The sequence below is a fragment of the Rhincodon typus genome, chromosome 4 (assembly GCF_021869965.1).
Source record: "Rhincodon typus isolate 14 chromosome 4, sRhiTyp1.1, whole genome shotgun sequence".
Lineage (NCBI taxonomy): Eukaryota > Metazoa > Chordata > Chondrichthyes > Orectolobiformes > Rhincodontidae > Rhincodon > Rhincodon typus.
Window position 1 is genome coordinate 80,820,583 of NC_063335.1, and position 27,017 is coordinate 80,847,599.

Genomic DNA, 27,017 nt, shown 5'->3' on the forward strand with positions numbered 1-27,017 from the left:
GAGGTAAGTCCTTTTAAGAGGGAAAACTTACCTTCCCGGCAGCCCCCTGGTCTCGCTGTCGCCTCCCCCTCTGCTGCTGAAAAACATGTTCAAAGGAATATAATACCAGGCAGGAGAAGTCTTGCTTCAGCTACACAAATCTCTTATTAGCCAATGTATTACTGTGCACAATTCTGTGCACCCAATCTTACCAAGAATATTTTAGCCTTGTGGTGAGAGTGCAGCTGAGGTTTACTAGAATGTGATGAAGACTCCGAGAGTTAAGTCACAAGGAGGTAGAAAACAAACCAAGATTATGCTCCATTTAGTTCAGAAGACTAAGGGGTGATTTGATTGAGGTTTTCATGATAGAGTAGATTAGGAGAAACTATTTCTAGTAGCTGGGGAGGCTAGGACAAGGAGGCACAGGTTAAACATTAAAGCCTCACCTTTCGGGAATGAAGTTAGGAAACACTTCTTTATGAAAGGTTATTTGAATGTCAATTAATGCTAGATCAACGGCTAATTTTAATATTGAGACTGATAAATGTTTGTTCATAAAAAATATGAAAGGATATGGGGCAAAGGAATGTTGATTTAGGCCACAGATCAGTCATTTTATCACTGAATAGTGAAACAGGATAAAGGGCTAAATAATCCGATGTTCTTATGTTTCCAATCATCTCAGACCATAGGTCTCTTGTACCATTGATCCCAAATCCTGACCAAAACTTGCTAAACCTGTCTACATGGTTATATTTAAATGCTGTGTGTTTTTGTCCTATTTCTTCCAGACCTAACTGACCTTCTGAAGCAATTGTTTGAATATGAAACCCTATTCCCGTAATTGCAAACCCTAAGACTAAGTTTTGTTGTTTCTAGACTGCAGGGTGATCTCCAATGCCAAAAATCAATGCCCTACTGATAGGACATGGTACAGCAACCTATAATGGATTAGCAATGCCAGGATGTGCTGTGTTATACTTAACAGTTACACCTGGCTGTCATACCTGACTGTTTAAGTTGTTTTCATGCAGTTGTAATAACCAACAGAAAGGAAGTTCAGGAAAGTTGTACACAGACATCACATAATTTAATTGTTGCCAAAAGTTAAATTACACTCAGTGTCAATTCTTTGTGCATAGACCTTAGTGGAAGGCTGTGGGTCTACAAGGCAATGAGATAAATTTAAACACAATGATGCGATGTGCTACTTGACCCTTGTGATTTAGACTGATGGAGTAGTGAGTGGGTGCTATTGCTGGGGTAGGTTTACTGCTGTCCAAGGTGAAAATCTTGCTGTAAATTGCATTGATATTGGGATTCCGTGGCAGGAGAGGTCCTACCTTAATCTTGACATTCAAAACAATCTTTTTTGTGATTCTTGAAGGAGCATTCCTCCTCTTGCAAGGTCATAAGAAAACCTGATAAATAAACTTTAAACATTCCACTTGGAGCTGTTCTACACCAGCCATACATTCCCAGCAAGGTTTCACAAATGAGAAAGTCTGCAATGACATCCCAACCTGCTGCCCAGAATTGCTAAGCTCCTAGGTTTACATTGCAGCTGAAATCCTGTTCAAAAGAACATGTTAACATGGAGAAACCTGTGTGGTGATGGTAAATGACATCCATCATTTTAAGTGCTGCCGTCTGTTTTCTGATTGCTGGGTGCTTAGCCTTTGTCTCTGATATGTTAATTGTTCAATATTCAGTCTGATTAACATTTTAAAAGAATATTAACCACACTCTTAAAAGCATAATTAACGAAAATGAACCAACAAATGAATATTGATCACTTGTTTTTGAAAGATAAGCATTGTGGACCATCACCAGGACCGTATGATTTGAACGTTTTGACTCAAGAACACCCTTCATACCATTTTTATGCAATTGGTGAATGCAGAATTTTTGGATACCAGTGCCCTCCAAACATTATTGTTAAAATTGAATATATTTATCTTGTCATTACCATGATCAAAATCTTTTCATGGTTGATTAAGGAATTTCCTTTGTGATGAGATGCAAAACAAGATTAAAATATAAATTTTGCTGCTCTTAACGCAACTGACGCTAATGTTAGAAAAATATTGTTGGAAAATATATGTGCAAATCTTTCTGAATGACCTTTACAGAATCATATCACACCTCACGTCATTAACTATACTTTATCAGTAACTGTTCTTATATTTGTAATTTCAGTCTAAAAAGCAAAATTTATTTAGCATCATAGAGGATTAGAGCACAGAATGATGTCTTTTGGCCCATTATGCTTCTGCTTTTCGCATATTCTCACATCCTTCTCTGAAAGTTCCGCATTCTTAATTGCTCACACAACAGATTTTTAAAGGTTTCCATTGTCTTTTCAGGTAGAGCATTCTGGATTCCAACAACTCTTGAATGAAACTTCTTCTCCTCTCTAGACCTTTATCCAATGAATTGAATTCAGATCAGCAGTTATTGACACGCTTGCCACAGGGAACATTTTTTCACCTATTTACTCCATCAAATCTGTATTCATTTTGAAAATCTCTATTATGTCATCTCCTAATATTCCCTTTTCCAAAAAGAGCAGTTCTATATTTTCCAACTTTTCACAACTAAAGTCCTTCATCCATGGTAACACCCCTCTGTATTCTTCCTGAAGCCTTTACATCTTTTCTGACGTGTAGTGTGCACAATTAACTGTTACACCAAGCTGAGGTTTAACCGGTGAGTTTTAAAGTTCTAATATGACGTGCTTGCTTTTATATTCTATTCATCCATTTATAGACCTAAATAACTGTCCTGGTTTTCAACTCGCCCTGCCCATTTTTAAGGACTTTCACGTTTAAATGCCAAGTTTCTCTGTCATTTACAAAATCAGGATACTTGTAGTCTTCTAGCTTTCCATATAAATCCTTCCAAAGTGCATAACATCATACTTCTCTGTTCTGAACTTCTTTTACTACACTTCTACCCATATCACCATCTTGCCCACGTCATTCTGAAACCTATAACTATCCTGATTATGATCAACTACTTTAATGGGCTTTGCATTGTCTGCAAGCTTTATAATGTCCTACAACAGAGACTAGATTATATTTGAGAATTGCAAAGAGAAGTGGACCCAAAACCTGCCCTTATTGAATGACTACAAACCATGTACCTCCCAGATTGACAAACACCCAGCCAAGCACCAACATCCTTTACTCATCATCACTGGGCCAATTGTATATTCATACTGCCATTTACCCCGCCATTGTAGAAAAATGTTCATCAATACTTCATAAAGGCAAGAGAGAACTGGAAGCCTAACCAAAGGATTGATCAAGAGTTTGGTTAATGACATGGGCTTCAGGCAGGGTCTTAAAGAAACGTAAAAACTAGGACCAAAATAGACTTTTTGGCCATATTGACCATGTTCCGAAACTAAACTAACACCTTCCTGCACTTGGCCAATATCCCTCCAAACCTTTTCTATTCATGAATTCATCCATATGTCTTTTAAATGTTGTAACTGTACCTACATTCGCCACTTAATCTGGTAGTTGGTTCCACGCGTGAACCACTCTCTGTGTAAGAAAAAAGCTGCCCCTCATGTCCTTTTTCAATCTTTCTCCTCTCATCTTAAAAATATATCTTCTAGTTTTGAACTACTCCACCCTAGGAAAAAAACCTTTGTCATTCACCTTACTATGCTCCTCAAGATTTTATAAACCTCAATAAGGTCACCCCTCAACCTCCTACACTCCAATGAAAAAAAAGTCCCAGCCTTTCCAGTCTATTTTTATATCTCAAACCCTCTATTCCCAGCAACATCCTGATAAATCTTTTCTGAACACACTCCAGTTTAATAATATCCTTTCTGTAACAGGGTGACCAGAACTGCACACAGTACTTCAGAAGAGGCCTCACTAACATCTTGTACAAACTCAACGTGACATCCCAACTCCTATACTCAAAGGTCTGATCAATGAAGGCAAGCGTGATACATGCCTTAACCATCCCATTTACCTGTGGTGCAAATTTCAAACAATTATGCACCTTAACCCCTAGGTCTCTCTGTTCTACAACACTACCCTGGGCCCTACCATTAATTGTATAAACCCTATATTAGCAAAATGCAATACCTCACATTTATCCAAATTAAACTCCATCTATCACTCCTTAGCCATTGGTCCAATTGATCACAATCTCTTTGTGATATTTTTAATCTTCTTCACTGTCTACTATACCACCAATTTTGGTGTCATCTGCAAACTTACTAAACATGCCTGATATATTCTCATCCAAATCATCTATATAAATGGCAGACAAAAGTGGACCCAGTACCAATTCCTGTGGAACACCACTGGTCACAGGCCTCCAGTCCAAAAACCAACTGTCTACCAACACGTTCTGTCTCCTAATGTCAAGCCAATTTTGTATCCAATTGGCAAGCTCACGCTGAACCCCATGTGTTGTAACTTTACTAATTAGTTGACCGTGCAAACCTTGTCAAAGGCTTTATTAAAGTCCAAGTTAACAGCAGCTACCGCTTTGCCATCATTAATCTTTTTGGTTACTTCATTAAAATGATCATGGCTGATCCTCTATCTCAACAACACCTTCCCACTTTCTCTCCATAACCCTTTAGGATCTAAAAAATTATCAGTCTGTTTCTTGAGTGAGCTCAGTGACCTGGCCTCTACAGCCTTCTGTGGTAGCAAATTCCTTAGGTTCGCCATTTCTGAGTGAAGATACATTTCCTTATCTCAGCCTTAAATTGTCTACTCCATATCCTGAGACTATGACCCCTGGTTTAGACTCTCTAACCAGGAGAAACATTTTCTGTATATTTTGTCAGTCTAGCCCTGTTGAATTTTATTTGTTTTAAGCAGATCCCTCTTCTAAACTCTAGTGAGCCTCAGTTGAACAATGCTCCCTTCATATAACAGTCCTGCCATCTACAATATGAGCCTAGTGAATTTTCCCTGCACTGTTTCTATGGTAAGTATATCCTCTTTTGGGTAGGCAAACCAAAACTGCACACAATACTCCTGGTGCGATCTTATGAAAGCCTTGTATAACTTCACTCAGAAGCAAATTATTTTTAGAATAAATCCTTCTCTAAAGAGATATGTACAAATTATAAGACAAAGAAGAAGAGTCAGGGGCATGTGGTGGGTGGTAGGGTGGGGTGGTCTTGGGGGTGGTGCTGGGGTTACTAACTGCAGGATGTGGTGGTCGTGGTAAAGGCTGCAGTGGTGTATGATGAGGAAGTAATTCTAGTATTGAGGAAATCTACAGAGATGTCAAGATGCTATTAAACACTTTAACGTGCAAATGATGATTTTATATTTGAGTATTCTAAGACCAGGTGTTGTGTAGACCAACTAGGATGGAGGTAATAGATGATCTAGAGTTGGTATAGGGCAGAATCTGATCATGTTTTGGATGACCTCGAGAGGCTGGATAAATTTGAGGCCAGGGTGGTAAATACACGGGATGAACATTTCAACAGCAAAAAGAGTTGGGGGTGTGATGGTTTTCACAGCTGCTGCTGATGCATGTTCTCCAAGTGCAGCACAGAATAGGCCTTTTACTGGGAGACTGCAAACATCTGTGCCACAGATGCTGATTTCTCTTCATGTACTGTCAAAGAGATCCATGTTACCACCCAGCTGTAAGTTTATGTTTGGAAATCATTAAAGCCCTCTAAAATCCATATAGTGGCAAAATCTCACTGCTACACATTTGCCAGAGAGTAATGACAAGGTAGCTGTAAGAACCGAGCATTTAATTATCGAATATCTGAAGATAATAAACTCCTATAAAGTATACCTGTAACATGTATCCTTTTTAATGTTTAGTTTTCCAAGTTCGAAGTGTTAAATGGGAAAGAAAATTAGTTTCCCATAGAATCCATTACATTCAATCTTAGCAGTAAGTGAAGTCTGCTTTGCTCACTTGCTCACACCAGTAGACAATGCCAGATTGGGCACATGTAACACTTCAAACTCAACATATTAAATGTGGTTATGGTTACTTTTTTCTCTGAATTTCCACGTTTGACATCAACCCAAATTTTTCTAACCATAACCTATTTTCTTTTATGATCTATTACTTCAGATAGCCAATAATTAAATGCTTTGTTCTTATGGCTGCTTTGTCAGTACTCTCTGGCAAATGTGTTGCAGTCAGATTCTGTCACCGTATGGTTTTTAAGAGTGTTTTAGTGACTTTCAAAAGAAACTTACAACTGGCTGGTAACATGAATCTCTTTCCTGTTAAAATGCCTACTATTGACTTGATTGTTGTCAGTTCCTCATGGCTTTATTCACAATTTTCACTGAGTTATTAATATTTTCAGGATGGCATGTTTCATTATGGGGGCACTCTTTGATTTTATGAATATTTTTCAAAAAACAAACTAAATTGGTATACCTTTTAATGACAACTGGAATAGCTAGAAATAGCTTGGAGTTCGTAAGGATTCATCAATTCACAGCTGTCTTATGAGAAGCACTGTAGATTCATTTAGCACAATTGATGCCTTAAATGATAACCTCATCAGACCGTGTCAAGGCATCAGCAAATTTATCTGTGTGAATTTAGTCTATCATTAAAACGTAAATTAAAGTTAAATGAAGCCAGTTTAGTTTGTTACATGGATTTTTGATGAGCATAATACAACAATTTGGAGCATTAGGACCAAATTGCTAACACATCTTTAGAAAGGCAATTAACTCTAGTGTATGTAGTGTAAGTTTGTGTAGGTTTTGTCACATTACATCTCTCAATTTAGGTTATAGATTGGATTTAATCAACATTAATTTCTTCAGCTGCAATTTCTGTTCAAGGCTAGAGGATAACAACTGTTGCCAGGAGGTCCTCAATTTATCTTAAAATGCAAGAGCATTTTTGTTTATATTTTTGGAAACAATAACAAAATATGTACATATTCTAAATAAATGTGATTGCACTGGAGGAGGTGTAGGGGAGATCCACTAGGATTTTGCTTGGGATGCAGCATCTTAGCTATGAAGAGAGGCTGGATAAGCTTAGATTGTTTTCTTTAGAGTAGCGAAGGTTAAAGGGGTCCTGACAGAGGTGTATAAGATTATGTGGTGCATGGACAGGGTGGATAGATAACAACTATTTCCCTTAGTTAATTATAAGGGTGCAGGCTTTTAAGGTGAATAGAAACAAGAGATTTAGAAGGGACTTGAGGAAGGGTAGAATGGGTCTATAATGCCCTGCCAGGTGACCTTATAATCTTTAAAAAGTACTTGAGTGGGCACTTGAAGCATCATTCATAACATTCAAGGCAATGGGCCTAGTGCTGGAAACTGGGACTAGCGTACATTTAGTGTTTTTTTGGCAGCACAGACTCAAAAGGCCACAGGGCATCTTTTGTATTATATGATTCTATAAAATCTTGCAAAAAATGATATATAATGGCTGTTTCAAAACCTCTAAGGATTTCATAGAAAATGTAGTCAGTTCTGCTTTTTACAGTTACTGCAATAGTTTTGTGTTTCACCTATGGAATGTGTTTGAATTCAGCTGTTATGAACCTGAAGTGTTCTTTTAACCTGCAGAGGCAAGAACTCATGGAATGGTTTGACAGAAGATTTTGCCTCTTGTGAAACCCCAAATAGTTTAGATACTGAAGTATTTTGTGCAGCTGCAATATATGGTCCTGATTTTTGATCTGCAATTATAATAATCCTGATTTTTAATGTTGGGAGGTTGGGGGTAAGTGCAGGGAGAGGCGGTGGGAAAGTAGGAATTTGAGAAGGAATTTCTGTCATCAAGAGGGTGATTGAGATCTGAAACTCACTGTCTGAAAGCATGGTGGACTCAGAAACTCTGATCTCTTGGGGTGGTGTAACTTATAAGGTTACAGACTAACAGCTGGAAGGTGAGATTTGGCTGCATAACTCCTCATCGACTGACACAAACATGTCAGCTATCTTTGTTCTGTAAAGTTTTCAATGGACAGGAAAACAGGAGAGTGGATCCTTACATTATCACGCTGTGCCATTGACAGTGTGCCTGCCTTCGTCCTCACCATGATTTTCGTCAAGAGAGACATTGGTTATACTACTTATCTGTTGCCCAATTTGGGCTCTGAAATGTGCATTTACTGTCTAACTAAGGACTTCATTTTAACCACTGCTGCGATTTAATGGGCAATGGGAGAGGCCTGTGCTCAATGCACAGCCTGGCAGTTTTAACCCTGCGGGCTCCTGGTCAGTGAGAGGAGACCCTCCTTCCAAGCCTCCTGTAACAATTGAAGACTCATTCCTCAATTTTGCCTCCCTGTTTATGCACTTCAAACTCTTCCCCCATCCCACCATTGTCAACCTGCCTCCTCCTGCCTCAACTGTGAGCATCACACCTCTGGGAGGATATCAATCCTTACAGAGAATGAAAAGAGATTGATTAGAATGGTGTCAAAGAATTTAGTTTTGTGGAGAGGCTACAGGAGCAGTAGAACAGATGAAATTAACAAATTAAATAGGTTTTCAAATATGCAATGGGTTTTGATGGAGTGGTTAAGGAGAAACTGTTTCTGAAGGGCTTCTAACCTGAATTAAATTGATTGACAAAAAAATCAGAGGTGACATGTGAAAAACAGTTTTCTGTAGTGATTTATGTATTTTTTGCCTGGTCTTGGGATGTGGCCATCGCTGGCTGTGGCAGCATTTATTTTTTGTCTGTAATTGCCTTTAAGAAGATGCTGGTAAGCTGCCTTCTCGACTTGCTGTAGTACGTTTCTGGGTGTAGGGACACCCACTGAGCTGTGTGGCACAAATGTTACTTACCACCTATCAGTCCAAGCCTGGATGTTGTTTAGAGCCTGTAGTAAAGGGTATGGTCAGCTTCAGTTTGTGACTCGTCAGATACAACATTGAACATTGCTCAGTCATCAGGCCATCATGCATCGATTCTCAACCCACAAATCTTTGGCCATGTGGAGCAGGATGTTGTGGAAATCTCACTCCCATTTTTAGCCTTCATTCTACAAAATACACTGTGGCAACCAGCCTATCCTCTTCTCTTAGACTCTTAGAGAAGGGCAGCAGATTCATGAGAATACCATGACCTGCAAGTTTCCCTCCAAGCGACACAGCACCCTGAATTGGAACCATATTACTGTTCCTTCACTGTCACAAAGTCAAAAATCTGGAACCCCCTCCCTAACAGCACTGTGTGTGTACTTACAACAGATGGGCACAAATAATGGCTCACCATTATTTCATTGAGGGCAATTCAGAATAGGCAAGCAATAATGACCATTTCAATGATGCTCACATCGCAGAAAAAATAAAAATGATGCACATTACAAACTCGTAACTCACAACCCACTATCACTGTTTGTCTGATTTGGTTCATACTTTTTGAAAAACCAATTTCAATTAACCCAATTAAACTAATTTAAAAGATGACAGCCCCTTTGCGAAACACTGTAATAAAAAAGTCAAATGTATAAATTAAACTTATAAAATATAGATTAAATTTTGTTGGGGAGATAAAGCAATCAAACCAATGGTACATATTGATAATGAAAGGTCTCAAGTATGTTAGTAGATGACATATGCTTCCTATCTAGGGACAGTGGACCACAGACACAGCAGTGGAACACAGATAGACAGTTGGGTCTACAGCCCCCTTCATGATCTGTTATCTGAACCATGGCCAGCCTATTGAACAGACAACAGTCCACATCATAGCAAACGATCAGGCGTATGGAGCTGAACTGCATTCAAAAATTATGTTGTAACTTGGTGTAGGTACACCTGTAATGCCATTAGGGACAGAATTCCAGGACTTTGATCCAGCAACACTGAAGGAACGGCAATATATATCTAAATCAGGATGGTGAGTGGCTTGAAGGGTAATTTGCAGGTGGCAGTTTAACCATGTATCTTCAGCCCTTGTCCTTCTAGATAGTAATAGACATTGGTTTGGAAAGTGCTGCTATGGAGCCTTGGTGAACCATCTAATCATGTGACTGTTAAGGGCCTGAATCTGCCTCCGCTGCTATAGTTCATTGGGCATGAAGATGGATGAGGGTTCTTTAGCTGTTGTTTCACAAAAAATGATAGAAGGCAAAAAGGAACGAGGGTACCTACTGGAGATATATCATGTGTGCATCAGGAGGCAGTGTTCCTCTGGTCATGCACCTATATAGTGCCTTACGACATAGTCCCTCAAACCTCAGACCCCTCGTCAGTTGTCCTTAGGGTGCCCAATTCCTCCTTACTGAAGAAACTCTGGAGTGACCTTGTTTCATGGCACGGCATTGTAGGACTGCCTGCAGTTTCAGCAGGGTCCACTGTTCCTTTTGGCACTGCTGAAACTGGAAGAGCTGCAGGCACACACTTTGACTGGGAGCTCTTGACAGTGGGATGTCCTTCTACTGAGTGGTGGAAATCCCACAGCCTGCTTGTTAATGCGGCCGACATTATAACATTGCCATAGATGGTCTTTTTAAAACAATTAGTTGATTGGTTTGCCATCAAAATTTGTTTCTGCCCCACCCCCCCATCCCCCAACCATGAAGAAATTTGTCCGTTAAATATTTTTACTTAAATCGTAGAGATGGGCAATATTATTCATTCAGCTAAGTAATCCTTGTGTTAAAGTTGTCTCGGAGATAAAATAGCCTAATCCTATAGCCACTTTGCTGTTTCAGAGATATAACTGACAAAATAAATTGCGTGTTTAGTCTTGCCTTTCTTTGAAGTCTAACTATGTACTTGGGTTTGTTGTGCAATATATGAAAACAAACAAAAGTAATAAAAAAGAGGTGTTATCTATTTGGAAAATCAGACTGATTTGATGGTCATTTTCTCACATGCTTTCCAATCTTCTTTGTAGACCTTTTCACAGAACACGCGCAGAGCACCTGAATACTTATAAGATATTGAAGATTTTCACGGCAATTAATACACAGTTTACGGATGAGGAGTTGAAAAATCTCAGTGCACAGATAGTGATGGAATCATGGGCGAGAGGTTACACAGGTATCTGTTCTGTATTTTCTCTTTAAATTTGCACATTAAAAATTTTAGACTGGAGGTATTTATCTGTTTTATTTCATATGGTGAAGTAGATATAAATTATATGGGTTAAATCTTTCCAAATTTTGATGCCTTTTTTCAAAAAGCAGTTCACAAAATAGGTCCCATAAAATAAGTCATAAATAAAATGATGAGTGATTAAACTGAATGCCATATACCCCAAAGTTAAGAATCCTGACCCTTTTTCATTTTTTGTTTCCATTTTTAAGTTAGCAATAGATATATTTCTGTGCAAAATAGAACAGGAGGCATTATCTTTTGAATTCTGGCTGGATTCACAGGTGGCAGCCATCTTAGCTTCTGGGAGAACTGAGAGAGCTGTCAGAAGGGGTTCTATGATGGAAGGCCACACATCATACTGCTGATGGCACTGACTACTATGACGATGTTTGGATCTAAGGATCTATTGCAAATGCTTGAAATGTGCAGAAACCACATCAAGATGACAATTCAAAGCAGCGAAGCTGCTAGGTAGACAGTGGGACGAGGGAAATTAAGGCTAGCAAACAGCACATTGCCAGCAACAATCATAAGGCTGCCAGCTCAGAAGAACTTCTGAAAGAAGTTAAGGTTAGGCAGCAAGGCAAAGGCACAGACACTTCCATTTTGAGATGCACTCAGTAGGATAAGCATATATTTATGTAGCCAAGTTATGAAGGCTCAGAGTGCAAGCCTGTCTAGTCGCTGCTTTGGGCTGAAGTGCTATTGTTTGCTACTTCTGGCTCTGGTGACCCCTTTCACTCCAGGGAAACTGCTGGAAGTCTACCTCCATTCAGCTGATGGCCTGCCTGTGCATTTCGGGTTGTTTAAGCACCACTTGCCTATGGCAGGCAGCTGACTCAAAACTGTTTCTACCACTGGGAAAAGACTGGTGATGGAACTGCATCAGATAGCCAACTGTCATAACCCCTCAGCATTTTATTGTACCCCCAAGTCTATTCTTGTCTTCCAGGAGGCTGGTAACATTTTGCTGCGGATCGCTTGTCAGAGAGTTCATTTCTTTGGCCAGGAATTTCTTTGGCTTTGGCTTGGGAATCAGCAGGTCATTATGTCAAATTAGAAAAGGCAGACCAGTCTGTTGCTTTTCAGAACCAGAACTCTGAGTCTTCTTTTGAAAATTTTCTTTTAAGGATTTAGAACAATTACTTACTGAGCCAAGTGGGTTCAGTAAGGCTTCTGCCAGAATTTAGTAACAGATGAAGAATTTTGATTCTGCTTTTGAAAAAAAAACTTTTTGCTGTGTTCAGTAAAGCCACGTAGTTCAAAAACAAAGTGCCAGAGAAACTCAGTGGTCTGGCAGCATCTTTAGAGAGAAAACGGTGTTAACATTTTGAGTCCAGCGACCCTTCATCAGAACTAGTTCAGGACAACACTTTCTGTTTTTGTTTCATCTGCAACATTCATGTTTTTTTTATAAAAGCCATATAGTTACTTATTAATCAGCAATCATTTTTATTTTGTGCAGTGTATGGAAATCAGTCATTCTACATGATTGTAAAAGGTTGTGCCAAGCCTTACACAAAGCTTAATGACGCATTTCAATTGGTGTACCTTGATTCTTTGTCTGAAGCAACTCAAACAATGGTATGAATAACTTAAATTATACCTGAATCTATCTAGTTAACATTTAATAGCCCAAGAGGTTTCACACATCGTGAATTTACAGCCTACTGAGTAACAAGTACAATATGTATTTTTTTGAAGTGTGCATGGACAATGCAGATTTCTACATTCAGAGTACGTTACTGATTTAATTCTCTACATGTGGACAGAATTAGCGCTTGCCAGGTTTGTGCTCTTTCTTTGGTAAGCTCCATCATGCTGAGAAGGACAGGTTTGAGCACTTTTTGAGCAAGTAGTTGACATTGCCTCATATCCAACGATAAAAGATTCACTAAAAATCAAGATTTATAAGTTCAAACATTAAGCTAGATCTCTTCATATGTGGGGGCTTGGTGAATCTGGAAAATTGGTATGGAGGGAGAGTGTTCACGTCTTCTGTTGTTTTCCTAGTTTTAGGCATAATCTGTACACCATTTGTCAATGTTTACTGTTGGGATAATCCAGAATAAAAAGATGTAATTTCTTGTTGCCTGACGTGCGAACTGGCTATTTCTCTAGTGATTCCTTGTCTCATTACTGACTAGTGTGTTCAAACTGAGATAGCGTCTTCTAAAACTCATAACATCCTTCAGCTCCAGACATACTGGGAATCATTGTAACCATCATAGAATTGTGGGTGACGTCTACTCAGGGTCCCACCTTTCTCCCATAAATCTTCATGTGGCTGAATAGACTGGCACTCAACCTGCAGATTTCTGGGTATCTGGGCCAAGACGTCCCATGAGGTAGTGGGATTCAGCATGCAGGATTTATAATTTGCAAAGCTAACCAGAAAGGAAGAATTCTTCTAGAAATTCAAGGCAAGAGTACTTGATCAAGAAAAATAAAGGAGCTGTGTTCAATTAAAAAAAAATTAAGGTGCATGAATTGCAATATTCAAATTATTGGAAAGAAATTGGGAGAACTAGATCTAATTTCCATCCTCCTGCTTTCAGTTACTTCTTCCCTCCCCTCTCCTCTCTTAACTAGATTGATCCTGAATATTATAAAATTAAATTATCTTGTACTGAAGCTGTATATCCAATTAAACAAAATTGATATGGTAAAAAAAAATCCTAACTGCTCACAATCCCATTTCTTCCAAAATGTTGATGCCTATTATAATAAAATGAAATTGTCTGGCTAAAAAGTACATCCAATAAAAGCAAATTGTCCATCTGAAATTAGCATCCAGTGCCAATTTTCTGAGTCTGTCAAATTTCGGACTGCTTCTTGCTGTTAAATGGAAGGTGCTTACATTTGTTCAGCTGAAGTGTGCAGATCATTGGAAGTGATTGTGAGTCGATGCACAGCAATAAAGATATGCTTCCAGTAATGATTTCTTGGGGATTTCACTGCTGTAAGTGCAACAAAGAATGTTGACTTATTTGGTACTGAACTCTTTAAAAATAAGCTAATTGGATATAAATTATTAACTGAAGTAATGCATTGGTGGAACAACTCAAAGGCATCTTGTGTTAGAAAGGGGGTGTACCTACATTGCAAATATGTGGTCAATGTAGGTAATGAATTTAAAAATCAGGACTTTTTTTATTATGAAAAATAAAGACTGTGTCATTTGGGGAACCAGAGTTGTACTAACTTGAAGTAGAGATCACATTTGCTATGTGATCTTCATCATTAGCGCATAGAGTTCTGTTGACAAAGAATTTACTGAGGGACTATCCTCATTGGTCAGAATTGTAAAAGTATCTAGAAAACTTACGGGAACAGGTTAGAGTATGTCAAACAGTAAAGAAAAATCTGCCCATCAGTACCTTTGTAACCATGGAAATGGCCAGCCAGGGTGTGGCAGAGACTGCAGAATTTGAAGTGCAACAATTATGCATTGTGATAGGCAGATATTCAATATAACTTGAAGAATTTCCAATGAATCTAAGAATGTCTAGCAGAAATATAGATATTTGGCAGTTTGTTTGCTGCTTATGGATACCCAGGGAAACACGTTTCTGACGATGAATGTCCATTTTATTCAGGAGAGAGTGCACTATTTATTGTAATTAACAGGATAAAATACTACAGTTCCACCATGTCATCCTGCTTCCAAAGGAGCAGCAGAGTGTAAAGTAAAAACTGTTTAAGCAGCTGTTGTTAAAAAAATGTTGAGACAATGTTGTCACCAAGACATTGTTAAGTCAATGAATCTGAAGAAATGTCAGTTGTCATTGGATGACAGGTTGGCCATTTTTCAGTTTTTTTTTATTTCTAACTCACTTCAAATAGCAACAGCTGAATTATTTCTTAGAAGATATCCCACAGCAAAGTTTTCAGTGCTGAAGCCGCATTTAGCACAGTCAGTAGATGAGGAACAGGAAGAGAATTGTGATTGGGGCTGGGGTAAGTGAAAGAAATCTGAAGTCGAACCTGAAGATTATATTGAAGATTCATAATCATAAGTGGTTGAAGAAGCTTCCAAGAGAAGTCATGAAATATGTGGCCAAGATGTTTGGTATGTATTTGATCAAGATGTTTGGTAGTGACAAGATTAGGTTTGCATATAACTCATATATTACCTTCAGAACTTCACAATGAAGAAGTTGGGAAGAATCAAAGGAGTTTGTTTCTTCAGATAATTGGGAGGCATAAGTAGAATAGCAATGGTTGTAAAATAGGTCATGCCAGTACATAATTAAGACCCAAGTCAGAGATAGACAGGTCTCCGAAGTGTAGGTCAAGGTCAGAATTAGTCTTTAGAGAAAACTTCTCTTTAGACTTTATCCAAGGTGGGTCATGATCCTTCCATAAGTCCTGAGAACTTGGGCTAAATGTAATTTCTTGGGCTAAATAAACTTTGGGTTAAATAAACTATCCTCATAGGAAAGGACTGTGGTGGTTAAGTTAGATTTATGAATAAATGAAAATGGGGAAATGTATATGCTTGTGCAGAACTTGAACAAATTGTAGCTTTTAATTGAAGAGAGAGGAGTATAATAATGTCCCCCTACAGCCATTCATGTATGTCTGAAAATAATAAACTGGATTAAACTAGTTTACTTCATACTGACAGCCATGTTATCCACACACATGTTTTTTGTTCATCTATATATGTCACCTATGCCCTTCAGCTGAACAAAGATAGGAACTCTCATTTAACAGTAAGAAACTGCTCTGATTGTGACAGACTTAGAAAATCAACGCTGGCTGTTAATTGCAAATAGGCAATTTGATCTTATTGGACATACGTTATATACATATTTTTCAGCCAAGCAATTTGATTTTATCACACTGAAGACTGGAGAATAGGGTTCTTTACAGAGAGCTAGATATGCTGAATGAATCAGATGACCACTTTCTTTTATTTTCTATTCATTTGTGGGATGTGAGTGTTGCTGGCTGGCCAGCATTTATTACCCGTCTCCAGTTGCTCTTGTGAAGGTGGTGGTGAAGTGCCTTCTTGAACTGCTGCAGTTCACCGGCTATGGGTTGACTACAGTGCCGTTAGGGAGGGAATTCCAGGATTTTGACCCAGCGACAGTGAAGGAACGGTGATATATTTCCAAGTCAGGATGGTGAGTGGCTTGGAGGAAAACTTGCAAGTGGTGGTGTTCCCATATATCTGCTGCTGTTGTCCTTCTAGTTGGAAATGGTCCTGTGTTTGGAAGGTGCTGTCTGAGGATCTTTGGTGAATTTCTGCAGTGCATCTTGTAGATAGTGCATACTGCTGCTACTGAGGGTAGGTGGTGGAGGGAGTGAATGCTTGTGGATATAGTGCCAATCAAGGCAGACTCTACAGTCCCTGGTAAAAGGCATTTCAGACTATTAGAGGTACACAGAAGCAAGTGTGACCTACAAGCTACATGGAGTTGGAACACTGTTCATCTTTAGCAGCTGTGGATTGCATTGGATGTTGGTGAACTATAGGAGTAATCCTGAAGTGAGGTCCCATCAGAGGGCAAATGGGAATCAGAGGCTGTGTGAATAAATCCCTGCTGGGCAAGGCAACTTGAGAAATACAGTTCAGTTAAAGGCTGAGAAGATTAGAAGTAAATTGAGTATAGAGCTTAGAATGATCTTTGCTGCCATTGCAGGCAGGCAACTGGCTCCCAGCACAGGAAAATCACAAAGCCAGAATTTCAGCTAAGAAGGACGAATTTCTTGTACAATATTTAATTTCTTCATCTTCCAATTCATCATCTTCCAAGGATGAATTATCAGTACCAGTGACAGAGGTCATGCCAAGTAAGGAACTACCCTTCAGTACTTGCAGTAGGGTGTGAATATATTGGTTCACCAGTAAAGTATCCACAGGGAGAAAATGCAAGTGTCAAACTGAATTGACACATTGAAGTACACTGTCTATATACTTCATTGCAGGTTTGTCAGCAATTTATGAATAAAGATTTGCTGACAGATTTGAAGATGGACTACATACATCTCCATGTAACCCACACTGAGACAGGGCAACAAATATCTACAGATTCAGGATAAGAAGGTGTTGAGAAACAAAATCAGAACTTGCTGAAAAGACTCAGCAGGTCAGGCAATATCTGTGGAAAGAAAGCTGAGTTAATGTTTCAGGTTCAGTGACCCTTCTTCAGAATTATGTGTTGAGATTGTTAGGTTTGAAACAGTAGTGTTTTGGACTGTCCATTTACTTCTTAGATAAAGGAGTTGGAGTCTCAAGACTAACTAATCGGCGCATTTACTTGGATATAATTGTGGGGTCATGGGGGTGGACTCTAGGCAGGAAGGGGTTTCTAAGATATGCCTGATACTCATAAACACAAAAATCTGCCAGGAGGGTGGAGAGGGAGCAACTAAAGGTCAACAGTTTCTATGGTTCACTGTGTAAGAATGCACGTTTTCACTTGGTTTGAAAAGATCAAATTTGTGAGGATTTGAAATAGGCCTGGAGGATTTCTCCAATTGGCGTGTGGAGAATTTCCAGGAAATACCCTCACCATGAAAACCATTCTGGATGTAAAAGTCACCAGGCTGTGGGAGGAAAGGAATGTAAGTAAATTCTCAGCAGTCAAGAATCACTTTACGGTTATTGAACATAGAGATCAACAGCACAGAAAAAGGACCTTCAACTCACCGCCAATGCGCCAGCCAAAAAAAACCAACTAACTATTCTAATCCCATTTTTCAGCATTTGGTCCATATTGTTGTATTCCTTGGCCTCTCAAGTGTACATTTAAATACTTCTTAAATGCTATGAGGGTTTCTGCCTCTACCACCCTTACAGAGAGTGAGTTCCAGATTCCCACCACGTACTGAGTGAAACAAATATTTCCTCATATCCTCTCTAAGTCTTCTCCCTCTTACCTTAGTTTATTCCATTGATCATTCATCCCTCTATCAAGGGGAAAGGTTTCTTCCTGTCCACCCTGTCTGTATCCCTCATAATTTTATACATCTCCATCATTCCTCTCAACCTCCTGTACTCTGTGAAAAACAAACCCCAGTTTGTCCAATCGTCCTTCATAACTGAAGTTGTCCAGCTCAGAGAACATCCTTGTAAATCTGCTTTGCACCCTGTCCAGTGCTGTCACATCCCTCCTATAATGTGGATTCTAGAACTACACACAATACTCTAACCAAAGTTTCATACAATTCCAAGATAACTTCCCTGCTCTTAAACTCTATGCCTTGACTAATAAAAGTGAATAGACCATATGCTTTCTTAACCACTTTATCCACCTGTCCTGATACCTGAAGGAACACTAAGGTCCCTCTTATCTTCGGTGCTCCATAGGGTCATTGAGGGTTCATCATGTATTCCCTGCCCTAGTGCATTCCCTTACATTTATCTGGATTGATTTCCATTTGCCACTGATCAGCCCATCTAACCAAGATGTCTATATTCTGTAATCTAAGGCTATGCTCCTCACTATTTACCACCTCACCAATTTTTGTATCATTTGTGAATTTTCTAATCAACCTTTTTACATTGAAGCCTAAATCATATTTATAAACAAATAAACAACAAACAGTAAGTGTCTTAATGCTAACCCTTCTGGGACCCTACGGGACACAGGCTTCCAGTCACAAAAAGCCCCTTGACTGTCACCCTCTGTTTACTGCCACTCAGCTAATTATGGAACCAATTTGCCAAATTTCCTTTGCTCCCTTGGCTCTTATCTTTGCTATCAGTCCCCCATGCTGGACCTATTAAAAACCTGCAAGTAGACTACATCAAAATCATTACCCTTACCTTCACGTCTGGTCACTTCTTTTTAAAGTTCAATCAAGTTGGTCAGACATGACCTCCCTTTAACAAAATCATGCTGACTATTTTTGATTATTCCCTGTCTCTTCATGTGGAAAATTAATTCTGTCCCTCAGAATTGCTTCTGATAGTTTCCCCACCACTGAGGTCAGACTGACCAGCCTGTAGTTTCCTGCTTGGTCCTGCTTTGGACTATGGGAAAATCAAATGACTACTTAAGGAATAGTGTAAAATATGCATGTGAAGTGAATTTTTTGGTTTTGTTGAAAGTAAAAGGGACTAATTCTCTTCTGTCGTTTAAAGTATAAGTTCCTGACAGCAATATTTAGTCAGTAACATTTAGTCTGTTATAGCAAATGTCTTAAAGCATGAAATCTTGTTTCATCCTTTCATTTATTGAGTTTAATTTTCTTTTTTTTTAATCAGTCTCCACAGTGATCATTACGCATCTATGTTTCCAGCTGTCTGTAATATTAGAACGTTCAGCGTAATAATTAGACTCTGGCCTTATCTCATCAAGTTTCAATTTACCTTTTAAAGGTCTTGGGGAAGCACACATAGTAGAACGTGCTGTCTCCCTCAACACTGTCACCGGAGTTGAACCAAGTCTACAAAACATCCAGCCACATCAATGTCTATGTCTGATGTATGAGCTGATAATCTGTGGCAGAGTCAGAAAAATAACTCTATTTCATTGAAGGTACTCCTGAAACCTCACATCCATCACAATGAAGCCTCACGTTATGCCCTCACACGATGTGACATCGAGGCTTCCAGAGGAGGTCAATATCCTGCCTCCATAGGGACCTCTGGGGTATGTCACCTTACCTCAAATTCCAGTTTAACAATCAGTGTTTTCATGCTATATTAGAAGATTAGAATTCTGACAGTAAGCCAGCAACCTACTTTCCTTCATTGGGTAGTGTAATGAATACAAAAGCACAGATATAAAGCCTAAACTATATATGATGCAGGTTAAGCAACAGCTGAGGTTTTGTGTATAGATCTGGCCACCACACTGCAGTAAGGAGAGAGAGAGAGTACAGGGGAGATTTAGAAGAACATTGCCAGGGCTTTTAAACTGTAGCTATGAGAAACGATTGGATAGGGCAGAGGAGACTGAGGAGTGACTTAATTGAAGAGGACGAAATAGATGGATAGAATGAACAGAGAAGACCTGTTTCCCCTGGTGAAGGCGTCAGTTACTAGGGGCACAGATTTAATTGCATTAGTAGAAGGATTAGGAGGGAAATAATTTTTTTTACCTGTAGCATAATAGGCATCTGGAAACCATTGCTCAGTTTGATGACTAGGATGGAAACTCTCAACTCTCTTTAAAAGAATCCTGAATCTGCATCCGAAGTGCTGTATCCTGCAAGGCTACAAACCAGGTCTGAGAAAGTAGTATTAGAATGGATGACCATTTATTTAGCTAGTGCAGATATAATGGGCTGGATGGCCTCTTTCTGTACTGTAATGTCTCTGTAGTTCTACTGTGAAGTTTCAATTTAAAGCTAAAGAAAAAAGTCACGAAACATTTTCTTGATGTCGAACTTCTGATTTTGTTTCATTCTTGTTCCATTTTCTCAATTTTCTTGTTGTGCCCAAACCACACCAGGGTGGAATATCAGTGACGTCCCATTGTACCTTTCTCAAAGGTTGAGCAAAAACTGCAAGAAAATGGCACTAATGCCATTTATGCTGATGATCTCATTGAATTGTATAAGATTACGAATCAGCTTGATGGAATTGACAATAAAAGATTGGTTCCTTTGGCTGGGGAATCTAGAAAACAGCGGCATCACCCGGGAAAGGGGACTTCTCATTTAAGACTAGGATAGGGAGACATTTCTTCACTCAAATGGTTGTAAAACCTTTGGAAATCTATGCCAGAGAGTACTTTGGATTCTCCATTGTTGAAAATGTTTACAACTGAGCTAGATTTTTGGTGTCTCAGGGAATCAAGCAATTTGGGAATATGAAGTGAAAGCTAAAGGTTGGCCATGATTGTATTGAATGCTGGAGCAGGCCCCATGGCCTGTATTGTCTACTCCTTCTATTTCTTGTATTCGAACATAAGCTGCAGCTACATGTTTAAAGATTCTGTTGTTGTTGCTCTTTTCATTACTCAGCCAGTGAATATTTTGTGTCTATTGATGTCATTGGCCTGAAAATTCACAAATTCTATTTTAATGGTGTTATTCTAATGGAGTGGTTCCAAACCTCCACTTGACCTCGACTCAAGTTAAAAGTTTAGTTTCAGAATCCTAAGAATATAGCAGTTTGCATACCTGGCAAGTTGGCTGGAGCTTGCAAAAATTCATTTACAGATTGAATCATAACTCATCACTTCTCATGCTACAGAATCTTGGTGCTCATTGTCCTGCTTGTTTAAAGTCTCAGTCAGGGCTTCCCAAAGTGGGTTCTGGACTCCAAGTGGAATTGCAGGCTGAGGTTTCGGGATTGTGACCTCCAAGACAGTGATAAATGCCCTGGAACTTTATCTTACAGTCTCACAGGTCTTCTCTCCCTCCATACCCTTTCATTTTACCGATGTCCTCATGAGGTTGTGACAAGTTTCAAGTCATGAGGGTCATACTGGGAAAAAGTTTTGAAAGCACTGATCTAAGTCAAAGTAAGCCAAGTTGATCAATATTGTCTTAAGGCTCAAATGCACTGACTTGTAAGAAAAACCCCTCTGCAATCACCAGCACACTTCAACTAGGGAAGGGTATAGATCCTTTCAACGATTAGTTGTCTTGAGTTGTAAACAGTTTTTTAACCTGAATAAAAGCCTCAAAGAAAAACCCACCATGTCAACTGCCATGAGTCCCACTAAGATCCTTTAAAACAATCAAAGGAGGAATTTCTTTGGCGGGCCAGAAATTCCCTTGACTATATAAGAGCAAGGACAAGGTATAGACTTAATGAGTATTCACCTAGTGAAATTTTAAAGATGCAATACAAAAAAGTGGCAAATACTAACAAAGTCAGGATATGGCTAGTATCCACAGCTTCTGCAGGTTCCCTTGAAACCTGAGCCATCTTTAGCCCTATAAAATATTAGTTGTTTTCTCAAGATTAGCATAAGGGATAAACAAGCATTTTAAATCAAAAGATTGACTATGAACATGTGAATGTGAATGACTATTTAAATGAAATAATCATATCGTGAAAACTAAACACCTCTCTCCATTTAGGTTTGAATGAATACTCTTCAGAAGGTCATTCTTATTTTGTATTTTCAGTTAACCTGTGGAGACAGCTTTGGTGACTTGGTACCAATTCCAAGTCAGAAAACAAATGAGAACATTCTATCAGTGGTAACAGAAGACAGATGTGAAATTGTCAAAATTTCTACAGGACAATATGAACATGTAAAAAGGGTGAGTATTTTGTTTAATTCTACTAACTATTATTGAAGTCTGAATTTTTTTCACTCTTCTAACTATCTTAACAAGGCAGCTAACAATGAATCTCAAAAATGCTGTTCTTTTGCATTGAAGGATCTAATGCAACGTGATGTATTGGTGAAGGAGGAGCTGATCCAAGCCTGTCCCTTTTACCAGCAATGGCCTAAATTATCTCTCCATAAACTAGTTGCATTAATCAAGTGGAAGCAGTTTCCTGAAAATTATGGTTTGTGTTTTCATTTTAATGTGTTTCACTGGATGGATTATTTGAGATAAATACTAACTAAATAATCCAATCATTGCTTATCTGAATGGATAGTAGCATTTAATTGCCTTGTACAAACATTCTAACAAGGCAAATAGCAATTACCCTGATGATAGCTGGTCAAATATACTCCTTTTGGACCGTGATTCAAAGTTAAGGGGACAAGATCCAATTTAATGAGAAGCAATGCCGTAATTTCTCTCCAAAAGTGGTTCACTTCTGCCATTTATAGGCATAGTTTTGGGTCAATCTATTTGAGGGCAGTAATTTTGATAAAATGTGTTCCCAAAATAAAGTGAATTTCTCTGAATCTCCTGTTTATATCTGTCAGCCAGGGCTCCCTGATTGGACCAGGTTAATCAAGGATTGCATAGTCAATGGATCCACCTGGCCCTCATTCCAATCACAATACACACATATAAAAGAATTTTAATAGTCACATACACTCAAAAATTATAGATATTACATATAAGACTCCTGTCTAATCTAGTGTGAAGAAACCATCTGAAGGACAAAAAAAAAAATTGGCTCGTAGGAAAAGAAAATTGATGGACAAAAAGTGTTTGGAAAATTATTTTCAATGACTTGAAAGATTTTTTGGATGAATTATTGTCACTACCTATTGACTTGTGAGTTATTGCACCCTCAAGGATTTTGATGTCTTTTTTGAATGATTTAGTTGATACAGTTTTTGTTCACTTGTAACATTTACAACGTACTGCGGTATTAATTTTAACTTGAGCTACCTTGTGTAAATGGCTTCCTTGCCTTATTTACATTGATGTAATGACAGTTGCCATTCTCAAAATGCCTTCTGCAAGTGCTAGAGTCCTGAGAGTTTCAACAACTAGGATTTTCTGAAATGGAAATTAATGCTCTATGGTGAATGCCAGATCTTGATTGCAATTTTGATGAAAAATTGGGCACACAATGAGTTAAATGCAGTCCTCAGTTAACTGATAGTACAACAGAAGAAGCACAAGAAAGGATAAGATTGACAATTGATGTCCTGCGTTACTTAGGAAAATTTCAATGAATTGAGACGAGTTCATGTATGACTGAAATGATTTGATTGAGAGATTAGTTGGGTAAAAGATGACAGATTGATGAAGGTAGTATATTTGTACTGTCATTGATGGGATATAGTGAATAATGCTCCTCAAATATCACTGGAGTCTCAAACTTACACAGTGTTTTTCAATGATATGAATTGTAAATTTGTAGACTCCAAATTTGCAGATGTAGTAACTTGGGAGGAACAGTAAACTGTATAGATAGAAGCAGGAAAGGAAACTTAACATTCAAACAGTATCTTTCACAGATTCCACATGTCTCAGGACAGCAACAATTTTGGTGAGAAAAGCCACAGCAAATTAAAGCTTGATCTTTAGCAAGTGTCAAACCAACCATTTTGGATCTAAAAAAGGATTGATTTTTCTTCTAGTTGAGTGACTAGGAGCTGGGGAGAAGTAATATATTTACTGTCTATATGCAAAAATCACTAAAGGCTTGAGCCTAGAGACAAAATGTGATCAAGACAGCAATGGATTAATGGCCTTTACCTCAAGTCAGAGTAGACAGGATGATCTTTTAGAAGAGTGCATTCACCTGGCAGAGGATGAGTTAATAGGAAATGTATAAGCAAGGTGTAGATTTCACTGTAAGAAACTCACTTTGATGATAGAACATCTGAGGATCTGTGATGCAGTGCTGTGCGGCATCATAGAGGTGAAAGATCAGTTCTGTGAGGAGCATGACAGTAGAACTAATAAAATCCCCGAATCAGAATAATTTTACCTAACTGGAGGATTTCAACTTAGGAGTAGGTATTGATCAGGGATCATCTGCACAGATTTGTTTTTTGGAGATATATTTATGAGGGTAGTGCAGTTGATGTGGTTTATATGGACTTCAGTAAGGCCTTTGACAAGGTCCCACATGGAAGTTTGGTCTAAAAGGTAAGAGCCCATTGGAAAATTAGCAAACTGGATCCAACATTGGCGTAAAGATAGGAAGCAAAGGGTGATGGTGGAGTGTTGTTTTTGTAATTGAAAGCCTGTAACCAATGGTGTACCACATGGATTGGGCTGGAACTCTTGCCGTTTGTTATGTACATTAACGATGTACATTAATGATGGATGTGAACGTAGACGGTTTAATTAGTAAGTTTGCAAATGACATAAAAATTGGTGGTGTTGTTGATACTGAGAAGGATGATCTCAGGCTACATTGGTCAGCTGATAAATTGGGCAGAGCAATTTGATAATTGCGTGGCAACGCATTTTGGGTGGTCTACTAAGGGAAGACGTATGGAATGAATGATAGGTCCCTAGAGAGTACTGAGGAACAAAGGGACCTTAGTGTCCAATTCCATAGATCTCTGAAGTAGGATAGACAGGGTGGTGAAGAGGCATACGGGATGCTTGTCGAGGCATAGAAATAAGGAACATGGAAGTCTTGTTGCAACTTTATGAAACATCAGTTAGGCTACAGATAGAATACTGCACTATTGGAAGGATGTGATTGCACTGGAGAGGGTGCTGAGGAGATTCACCAGATTGTTGCCTGGAATGAAAAGTCTCAATTATGAGGAGAAACTGGATAGGCTGTGTTTGTTTTCCTTGGGTGAGGAGGGGATCTGATTGAGATGAACAAAATTATGACAGATATAGACAGAGTAGATTGTGAGAATCGTTTCCCCATGGCAGACATGTCTAAGGCCAGAGAGCATAAACTCTTTTTTCACACAGGGGGTGGGAGATACATAAAATGTGCTCCCTGACAGAGTGGTGGAGGAAGGCACTCTCACGACATGTAAGAAACAACTGTATGAGTTCTTAAAATGCCAGCAATGGAACAAGTTTGATGGGATTAATGTAGTTTGGTGTTTATTGGTCATCATAGACATAGTGGGTTGGAGGGCTTGTTTCTATGCTGTATAACTATGATTTCTATGACCATGAGGCATCGCCCTTCTACCATGGGCTGGGAAAGATAAACGTGAACACATTGAGACTACTTTGCTGCTACCAAAATCTTTGTGTAACTAACAACCTTTTGCCAAATAGACCATAAGGCAACCTGGAGATATCTACGATCAGGACATTGGCACCAGTTGGACCTGATCATTAATTTTTAACATAATTTTCAACACTCACTGATGCCACAGTGCTGACTGTAATACAGATTACTCCCTGCTGCGCACCAGGATTAGGATACAATCCATGGAGTCATTTTAATTTGAAGTAGAAATGCTATCTTCATATAAACATCAACCCAGATAAAAACCAAGAGTTCCTCAACTTGATTCAATACAGCATTCCCACAGCAAGTGAAGCAGCAAGATGGAATACACGCAAAAACACATTCCATAAGACAACACACTCAACATTTGAGAAACAGGAGCAGAAGAGAGCTTACTGTATTCTGGCTAACTGAGCTTGAAACTGCCATTGAAACCAAGCTTCTGGTTTTATTAAATGTAAGAGAGATCCAAGCAAGAAGAGTCTGAATACACTGGGAGCTGCTGTCAGTCTGATTAAAGTCCGACAGTGTGCTCGGTGGTATGCCAGTGACTACTGGTTATAATTTTGCCAAAAAACTTGGAATCATTTTTACAGACATGTTCTGCAGTCACCCAGTTTGTGCTTCATCTCCCAATGGAGAGGAAACCACATTGTGAGCAGCTAATTTAGTAGACTAGTTTGAGTGAAATGCAGGTAAATCACTGCTTCACCTGGAAGGTATATCTGAGCCAAATCATCAATCATTCTTTAAAATCAGGGACTTTCACAGGGATGTGAGATGGTGATAAACAATTGTTAAAACAATTGTGTAAAGAATTTAATAATCAGAGAAAGATATTGTGGGAAAATATTGTAATGTCAGTCAGCAAAGGGTTTAACTGGCATCACACAATAAGCTCCTTCCATCAGCATATAAGAGACTTTTCCCAGGACGAACTAACTAGCATCCTAAGGAGCATTCTCTCTGAATTGTAGAGAATTCTGCATGAATTGTGTACTGTGCCCTAACCAGTGCTTCAGTGATTATTCTCAGTTTTAACATCATGTAGCAAATGTAGTAACTGACTGTTAAACTAAGGTTGATGTCTCATAAGAGACACTCATGTATCTTAGTTGTGAATTACATTGCATCTAAATAATCAGTAATAAATCTTTACTGTTTAATCAAGATTGAGCCATTTTTTTGCCAAATATATCATATGAGCATCCTTGTAACTTGCTAGCAGTAGCTCTACTAACTCTATAAACATGAAGGATTTGTGGCAGTAAACCCAGTCTACCCGCAATCTGTTGGTGTTTCAGGCAACCAATTTACTAAGAGACTGATAATCTATATTGCATAAATAAAGTATTTTCTAGTGGCCCAACTGTCTCATACTTCCTCAAAGTATGTTGTCATAATCACAGAACTAATGACGTTGATGATCAACTTGCATAATAAAAAGAAAGTGGGTCTCTGTTGAACTAGACATAAAGTTCTGA

At 38.7% G+C, this 27,017-nt stretch overlaps 1 protein-coding gene across 2 annotated transcripts in view; it reads left to right on the top strand.

The window, feature by feature from the left end:
• Positions 1 to 27,017, top strand: part of cnbd1 (cyclic nucleotide binding domain containing 1) — a 138,954-nt gene that overhangs the window by 93,106 nt on the left and 18,831 nt on the right. For both annotated transcript variants that reach the window (XM_020510443.2, XM_048596409.1), the window contains 4 exons: positions 10,834 to 10,979; positions 12,502 to 12,620; positions 22,080 to 22,217; positions 22,338 to 22,470. In XM_020510443.2, coding sequence (XP_020366032.2) covers positions 10,834 to 10,979; positions 12,502 to 12,620; positions 22,080 to 22,217; positions 22,338 to 22,470 — 536 coding nt within the window. The remainder of the gene's footprint in view (positions 1 to 10,833; positions 10,980 to 12,501; positions 12,621 to 22,079; positions 22,218 to 22,337; positions 22,471 to 27,017) is intronic.